This window comes from Berghia stephanieae, chromosome 12, assembly GCF_034508935.2.
Source record: "Berghia stephanieae isolate SIO BIC M18660-M18661 chromosome 12, UCSD_Bste_1.3, whole genome shotgun sequence".
Lineage (NCBI taxonomy): Eukaryota > Metazoa > Mollusca > Gastropoda > Nudibranchia > Aeolidiidae > Berghia > Berghia stephanieae.
Genome location: NC_088371.1, coordinates 28293466 through 28302675, shown reverse-complemented (window position 1 = coordinate 28302675; position 9210 = coordinate 28293466). Strand labels below are relative to the sequence as shown.

Sequence of the window (9210 nt, the reverse complement as noted above, 5' to 3'; positions counted from 1 at the left end):
TTGTTTGTACAGTAAGGATAAAGTTTAAAGCTATTCAGAGAACAGCTGGTAGAATAAAGAGGGATTACAGGTTATGCAAAGACAATGGCATACAAACAAAAATGAGAGAAGAATTTGAAAATGCACTCATGATACAAAGCCAAAGTGAACCTGATAACGAAAAATGTGAAAAACAATTTGATATATTCCAAAAGTGTGTCAAAGCAACTGCAGAAAAGCATTTACCAATAGCTCAAATAAACAGCAAAAAGGAATGGATGACAAATGAAATTCTAAACCTATTTGAAGAAAGACGAAAATGCAACAGAGGGTCTGCAGAATACCAAACATTGAACAACCACATTAAATCCAAATGCATCGAGGCACACGAGAACTATCTAGACTGGAAATGCTGCGAAATCGAAAGAGAATACAAACCCAACCCCCAACAAGCTCACCAAAGAATAAAAGAACTATCAGGGAAAAGGAAAAGCAAAGCAGCAGGAAGTTGTATCCAAAACAAACAAGGGGAACTGCTATTTGAAGAACAACTTATAGAAAGCCGATGGGTAGAATACATAGGCGAACTGTACAATGATCCAAATAGAAATGAACCACCACTGAAATTCAAAGAACCATTAAGCGGACCAAACATCACCAAAAGTGAAATTGAACATGCCATGGAACGAATGAGGGATGGTAAAGCAACAGGCCCTGATGAAATATCTGTAGAGGTATTAAAAAGCCTAGGAGATCTAGCAATTGATGAACTTCACATATTATTCAACAATATATACAATACTGGGAAAATTCCAGAAGATCTCTGTAACTCTATTTTCATAGCAATACCAAAGAAAGCAGGTGCAGTCAGATGCGAAAATTTTAGAACTATAAGTTTAATAAGCCACATCAACAAAATACTGTTGCGTATAATTATCAACAGGCTAAGGAATAAGATTAACCCCGAAATCGCAGAAGAACAATATGGATTCCAACCTGACAGAGGGACAAGGAACGCAATATACCTCCTCCGTGTTTTAAGTGAAAGAGCTATACAGGTTCAGACCCCACTATACCTCTGTTTTGTCGACTACAAAAAAGCTTTTGATAGAGTACGCCACGAAGAAATACTAAAACAACTGCACTCCATTGGCGCTGATGAGAAAGACCTCAGACTCATGCAAACATTATACTACACCCAGCAGGCATCTATCAAAATCGGAAACTCTACAGGAAATTCCATTCCTATTAAGAAAGAAGTCCGTCAAGGGTGTGTTGCCTCACCAGATCTGTTTAATCTATACCAAGAAACAATCATGAGGGGCATAAATAATATGGAGGGAATAAAAGTAGGAGGTCACAACATAAATAATATAAGATACGCAGACGATACGGTACTCATTGCAACATCAGAAATCCAACTTCAAAAGATTGTTGACAAAGTGGTAGTAGATAGTGAAGCCAAGGGAATGGAAGTGAATATCACCAAAACGGAATGCATGGTAATACAGAAAAACCCCGAAAACAACAACACCTGCAATATAACGATTCACGGCGAGCAACTTACCAACGTAGAAAGTTTTAAATACCTAGGTTCAATTGTGACAACAGATGGAAGATGTAACCGAGACATACGAGCAAGAATAACTCAAGCCAAACAGGCCTTCATGGACCTGGGAAACATTTTGAAAAACAAACAGATGTCGTTCGGGATTAGATTCCGAGTCTTGAAGTGCTACGTGTGGCCAATCTTGTTATACGGATGCGAAAGCTGGACTACAAATGCAGAAACACAAAAGAACATTGAAGCTTTTGAAATGTGGTGCTTGAGAAGGATGCAGAGAATATCGTATACTGCACACAAAACGAACGAAGAAGTGCTAAAACAAACATACCAACAAAGGAAACTAATGCCCTTAATAGTGGATCGACAACTATCCTTTTTCGGACACATAGTAAGGAAATATAAGAATGAATACCTGACAAGTTGTGGAAAAATACCTGGTAAACGCGCCCGGGGGAGACAAAGAAAAACACTCATAGACCAACTGAAGGGCTTCACCAACCTAACAATCCAAGAGCTGTTTGAAAAAGCAAGAGACAGGGAGGAATGGAGAGAGATAATTCATGCAGTATCCGAAGCCTGGACCAGGCATGGAACCTAGAAGAAGAAGAAGAAGTGGGGTTTGAATCCATGCGTTCCTTATGAGTTAAACGGCTTTCTTTGAGATTGCTATAACATCTTATGTTATTCTTTATTTTACCTTAGGCGACTTGGCTCTTCAAAAGACAGAGTTCAGGACCGGTGCTGGAGGAAAGCTGTACGCTCTGTGGATTTCCTGTATCAGTCTGATTGTCATTCCTTGGTGCTGTGTTCTATTCATGAACATTGCCATCATCAAACAGGTTGGTGGATTGTTCTCGTTGTTGTTGATGTTGTTGTTGTTTGTTATTGTTGATGTTACTCGTGGTGGTGGGGATGGTTGTAGTGGTGGTGGTGGTAATGGTGGTGTTGGTGATGGTGGTGATGGTGGTGGTGTTGGTCGTGGTGGTAGTGGTAATGGTGGTGTTGGTGATGGTGGTGATGGTGGTGGTGTTGGTCGTGGTGGTAGTGGTAATGGTGGTGTTGGTGATGGTGGTGATGGAGGTGGTGTTGGTCGTGGTGGTAGTGGTAATGGTGGTGTTGGTGATGGTGGTGATGGAGGTGGTGTTGGTCGTGGTGGTAGTGGTAATGGTGGTGGTAAGTGTAGTAGTGGTGTTGGTGGATTTCCTGTGTCTGCCTGATTGTCATTTCTTGGCGCTGTGCTCTTTTTCATGAATATTGCCGAAAGTTGTCTTCTGTTATTAATGGGGTCCCGATAGCTCACCACAAGATCTCGGGTCCAGTCGAGGTTATATTTTGACCACCCTTTCCACCCAGCAGCGATTGGGTGGCTAGGTCTGTAAGATCAAGCGGAAAGTACTTTGCGATTCGATTAGTGTTCTGTCAAAAGGTTAGCGAACAATTGCTATTGTCAGTTTCACGCCATATAAACCGGCTTCATGGGCATTATGGCACTGAGTGACAACTATTTAGTGCAGTTATGTGGTCTTGTGGTATGACACTCGCTTTCAGATCGGAAGGTCCTGGGTTCGAGCCTCGCTCTGCGCATAATTTGCACACATTCTCTCACTGTCCTCGTGTGTAAAATGAGTACCTGGCCTTTAACAGCGTTGTCTCTGTCGGAAATAAAAATTGTAATATCGCCTAACAGGCTTCATGCCCCGTTCTACATGTTACGTGATGCTGTTGATCAGGGACCCTTTATAAAGCTCTTTGAGCACGTTTTGTGGAAATTGCGCTTTATAAAAGGTCCACGTTTTTTCGTTGTTTTTTTTTTTTTGTTTTGTTTTGTTTTATTTTGTTTTGTTTTGTTTTGTTTTGTTTTGTTTTGCTTTGTTTTATTAAAGCTTAACATGTTTATTTTGTTTGTTTCCCCCCTCAGATCCGTGAGTCGAACCGTCGAATGAACGAGAAAAAGAACCGTGAATCGGTGAGAAAGTCCAAGCAAGTGGAAGAACAAATCACCCGTCTCCTGTTGATTGTCACCTTCTCCTTCTTGTTCTTCATGGGGCTTCACTGCCTTATCCAGATCATGGCCATCACTCAGCCTCACTATGGAGTAAGTTGGCCTCTTTATTTGTTTGTATGTTTGTTTGTTTGGTTACATATACTTATTTGGTATTTTTGTGGAGCTTTTATTTGGGATTTTTGTTTGTCTCTTTGATTGCTTTTGATTTGGTTTGTTTTTGTTTTTATTTTTTTTTTATTTTTTTTTAATTTTTGGTTTGTTTGTTTTGTTTTTGTTTTATTTTAGGTTAATCTACAAATCAGTACACGTCGACAAGAGGCTATCAAACCTATCTGTCATTCAAAGAAATGGGAGTTGTTGAGTTGATATAATAATAGTAGTAGTAGTATCGTTCGACTACACTTCTATGTTCAAGGTATCAATCCAGGTTCGAAGTCATCATCACATTTGTTGATGGTTTCAAATCCCCCTTCCAGTTTTGTCTCTGGGCAATCTAGTACGAGGTGGTTTGCATCTTGAGGTGCTTGGTTGTACTTTGGGCATGTTGGTGATTCTTGGAGCCCCCATTTGTACATGTTGGTAGCTGTTCTTGTATGTTTTGACCGTAGTCTATTTGCAGCTACCCAGTATTTTCTTGGTTGATCCTGGAGACCTGGGAGACTTTTACAGGGATCTTCAATTAGTTCCCCTCCTGTTGGCTTATTCCTTTTCCATTCCTTTTCCATAATGATAATAATATAAGAATATATTTATATAGAGCCAATCTTGCGTTGCCGCAGCTCTAGGCGCACATTGACAGGAGGGGGAATCATACATGCTACATAATATAACAATTACACCTCTCAGATATTATGGACTATTTCTATACAAACAGTTCCATTCATAACATTATTAAGACAAAGAAGAATTCATCGGGTGTGTTTTAAGGCATTTGTTGAATGTTATTTCAGACGAAAATACTCTACTGATAGGTGTGTTATCTACTTACAAATTCTATAAGGATAAATTAAATCTAATGAATATGCATAAGCAATCATTTTTAAAAATTGAGCTTTTATATAGTACAATATCCACTAAACGTGTTTCAAAGCGTTTTACAAGGGTCCCTGGCAAACAGCAACATTTAACATTTAGGACGCTACATGACCCCTGTTAGGCGATATTAGGACAGAGACAACGCTGTTAACGGCCAGGTACTCATTTTACACCTGAGTACAGTGAGTACTCCAAGGACTCAACTATGCGCCAAGTGAGGCTCGAACCCAGAACCTTCCGACCCGAAAGTGAGGCATACCACTAGACCACAAATTACCCTTTTTTCCTCTCCTCTCCACAGTTCGATTCCCAGTCCCTGGACTCCGCCTACTCCATCGCCAAAACTGGATATGCCCTCAATTCATCCGTGAACTTTGTCCTCTACTGTTTGACGGGAAAGCGCTTCCGGCGTGAGCTCAAGAAACTGCTGGGCATGGAGCTGACCAAGGACGACATGTCGTCACTCACACACTCCCAGTCCCAGAATTCTCGAAGCGTCTCTACAACTGCTAGCTCCGCAACCAGCACAAGTTACAACTAAACTTGATTGAGTCAAGTCATACGAAAGAGAACTCTGATCCATTTTCCCCGAAAACACAAAAGAAATGATGAACTATCAATAAGATGGGATTTTTTACATAAAAAGACCTTAACTTATCTTTTTACTTTTTGTCTTTCATAGAAACTGAATGATTCAAATCTTCGTACACATATTTACAGGTCTAACTAGAGAGCACAATTTGGGCCTGATTAACCCAATTGTTTGAGTTGGTCTGAGAGAATTATCGTTACAACATTGGGCCTATTAGAATTTTGGTTATCAGACCTGCAAATACGTGTACATCTATTCAAATTAAATTTAGTGCATCATTTAATGGCCGATTTGGGGTTAATTTATAGAAATCCGTGATAATTTCTTGACATATTTATGACAGACCACAATAAGTTCTTAAAAGTTAAAGTTGATTGAAATCTTAAGACTATACATTTTAATGGCTTTGGTTAAAACATATTTAGAATGAAGGTGGAAGAGAAAGAGGAAGAGGAGGAGGAGGGGACTTAGGGGGGGAGGAAGGGGGAGAAAGAGGAGGGGAAGAAGGAGTAGTAGTAATCGCAGTTGAAGTATAAGTGGTGATAGTGATAGTAGTAGGAGAAATAGCAGCTGTAGTAGTAGTAGTAGTAGTAGTAGTAGTAGTAGTAGTAGTAGTAGTAGTAGTAGTAGTAGTAGTAGTAGTAGTAGTAGTAGTAGTAGTAGTAGTAGTAGTAGTAGTAGTAGTAGTAGTAATGATTGTGGTGGTAGTGGTTGTAGTAGTAGTAGTAGTAGTAGTAGTAGTAGTAGTAGTAGTAGTAGTAGTAGTAGTAGTAGTAGTAGTAGTAGTAGTAGTAGTAGTATAGTAGTAGTAGTAGTAGTAGTAGTAGTAGTAGTAGTAGTAGTAGTAGTAGTAGTGATGGTGGTGGTAGTGGTTGTAGTAGTAGTAGTAGTAGTAGTAGTAGTAGTAGTAGTAGTAGTAGTAGTAGTAGTAGTAGTAGTAGTAGTAGTAGTAAGAGTAGTAGTGAAGTAGTAATAATAGGAGGACGATGAGGAATAGGAGGAGATGATAAAGAAGAAGAATGAGGTAGGTGATGTGTGGTATCGTACTAGGAGGGTGAGAGTTCCAACCCTTCTGGTATGATAGCACGAATGACCTATCTTCAAATACATCCTGGCGACTTAGAAAAGAAAATGTCACCAAAGTGGCCGCAGTCATCATTAAAGAGGCAATGAGAGAGAAGAGAGAGAGAGAGAGAGAGAGGCAAGTACATAGATTTATAATAATATATTCCAATGAGATATTCAACGAACGTTCTTTCACGTGCACAAATAAAGATCATACCTTTGTCTTCATGTTAAGATAGCTGCGGTATCTACCACACTTTGGCAAAATTTTCATTTCTGAGTCGCATTCATCATTAAAAAAGAGGCAAGTACATAGATATACAATTATTCCAATGAGATGGTCAAGGAATGTATTTATTTTTTTTTTTGCGTGCACCGCTACATATCTTAAATTCTTAACTCAACATCAAAACAGTGGCCGTACCACTCAAAGTTCTTATTATTATCAAAATATGTTAAATGATGATGATGATGATGATGATGATGATGATGATGATGATGATGATGATAATGATGATGATGATGATGATGATGATGATGATGATCATGATGATGATAAATTTGACAGTGTTGTTTCCAGGACCAGGTCATTCTAACCTCACGACTCTAATGGCAACTACTATTGTTTTATCGTTATTCATGTCTTCCCCAACATTTATTCCATCTTTACTATTTCAAAAATATTTGACTTATTGTAAAAAGCAATATGTAGATATATATATATATATATATATTATAGTTAATGACATAATCAGTCGGATGGTGAGATTGTTTGAATTGAGATACTGCCAAGTTTAGTTAGGAGGTCAATTTTATCCAAAATGAGTTCTTGTCATTAATGATTAAATCAACCCTTTTTGTACATCTTCTTGAAATACCAAAGCTTAATTTCACTTCTAAATATTTTATAGCTATCTAGTCAAGTTGAAAAAGTATGAAATTTGAGAAATGTTGCTGGATACCGTTCCCATACATCTGACCATAACTTCATGAAAAATCACCCGATTTACTTCAAATAAAAATTAAAATGCTCTAGTGAGCATATTCTTTTACAAAATGCAAAAAAGCAAATCCAAAATGTTCACCTTTCGACTGATTATGTTCTGACAAATAACCGATTGGTGCGTCTTTTGTTTGGATTGAACAGGACGTGCAAACATTATTTGGTGGTCTGATAACCTTGCGCAATTTTTAATATTATGAGCTTTTGTATAGCGCAATATCCACTAAGCTCAAAGCGCTTTACAAAGGGTCCCTGACGAACAGCAACACGTTACATGTAGAACGATACGCGTCACCTGTTAGGCGATAATACAATTTTTTCCCGACACAGACAACGCTGTTAATGACCAGGTACTCATTTTACACCTGAGTACGGTGACAGAATGTGAGTAAAGAGTCTTTTCTTTTCCAAAGACTCAACTATGCGACGGGCAAGGCTCGAACTCAGGAGCTTCCGAACCGAAAGCCAGTGTCATACCACAAGACCACATAGTCGTAATGGTCGGATTGATTGAACATTGTTGCAAAGGACAATATTTTGCGTTGGGTTGAGAGTTTTTCTATTGTATAAAATGAGCCGGCCTAGAACAGTTTGGGTTATCAGACCTTTTAATATATCACGTCGGTTGTACAACATAAAGGAGAAGTCTTCCTTAACATTTATCAAATCCTATGAATATTATAATGAGCTAATCTTGTGATACTTAACTAACCCTCTTCGGGCCTTGAGGCACATAGGGCATCCACCAGACATCTCCAATTCTTTTGCTATCGGCTGCTTATGCGGTGGCTGTATTCCAGGACAGGCCTGCGTCCTTTATTTCTTTCTCCATGGCCCTTCGCCAGGTTTCTTTGTTTTGTTTTGTTTTTCCTTTTTTTTAATGTTTTTTTTTCGTTTGTTTAATTTTTTTTTCTTCTCTTTTTTTTCTTTTTTTTTTTTTTTTTTTTTTTTTTTGTTAATTTTTTTTTCTCTCCCGCTGTTTCTTCCCATCTGCTGTCCAGTACAGGGTTGTCTTGGAAAGTGACCTTTTTGTTTGTTAGGTTAGGGACGGGGGGGGGGGGTTAAGAGGGTTTTTATTCTTGCTTTTTGTTCATTTTTGTATTTTTCTGTTGTTTTTCCTGGGTTTTTAAATGCATCATAAGCAAGATCGAGTTGAAAGAAACCGCAACTTTAAAATTTGTGGCTACAAGCTCAATTTCCTACACCTTGTATTCATTCTGACCGACATGCACTTATTTGCAGGTCTGATAACCCAATTCCTTATGGGTTCATAGTTGTAATGGAAATATTAAAAAATAAGCAGAATATTGTCCATTATAACTGTTAAACTAGGCCCATAAGTGGCTTCGGATGTCAGTCCTGCACATATTTACTTGTCGATTCAGACAAGACACCGTTTTTAAGACGCTGGCTTTTCACAATAGAAATTGCCGATACTTTCAATAACCTTCATTTATTTGACATTTCGAATCGATGATCGACGGATCAAAACTCTGAAAGTCCCAATTTTCACGATCGGCGGGTCAAAAATCTCAAGTCTACATACGAGATTTTCGCACAATGTTTTATTTAATTTTAGGCGGGTCAGACCTCTTATAAAACATGATGCGAAAAGCTCGTATGTAGACTTCAGAGTTTTAATCCGCCGATCATGAAAATCGGGACTTCAGAGGTTTGATCCGCCGACCATCTAAATGTTGATAGTTATTTAAATTGTTGCTTATGTCAAATTCTATCTGATCAGATTTGTATATTTTGGTACTTTTCTACAAATATTTAATTATTTTTTGCTCTACATTGCTATGTTTTTCCTTCCCTTGTTTGTATTATTTTGATTCACTTTTGTTTGGAATTTGTATAATCGCATTTTTAAAATGTTTGTTTTTTTTTAGTTTGATTTGATTTTAACGGACTTTTAACAGCCATACTCTGGAGAAAAAACAAAAGCACTTATATAATAATAT

At 38.2% G+C, this 9210-nt stretch overlaps 1 protein-coding gene across 1 annotated transcript in view; it reads left to right on the top strand.

Annotated features, from left to right (window-relative positions):
• The window catches only part of LOC144957945 (FMRFamide receptor-like), an 18435-nt gene extending 12077 nt beyond the window's left edge, over positions 1–6358 (top strand). The window contains exons 5-7 of the mRNA XM_078889506.1: positions 2249–2385; positions 3465–3641; positions 4888–6358. Of these exons, the coding sequence (XP_078745632.1) occupies positions 2249–2385; positions 3465–3641; positions 4888–5127 (554 nt within the window). The 3' untranslated portion in view covers positions 5128–6358. The remainder of the gene's footprint in view (positions 1–2248; positions 2386–3464; positions 3642–4887) is intronic.
• The last annotated feature ends 2852 nt before the right edge of the window (positions 6359–9210 follow it).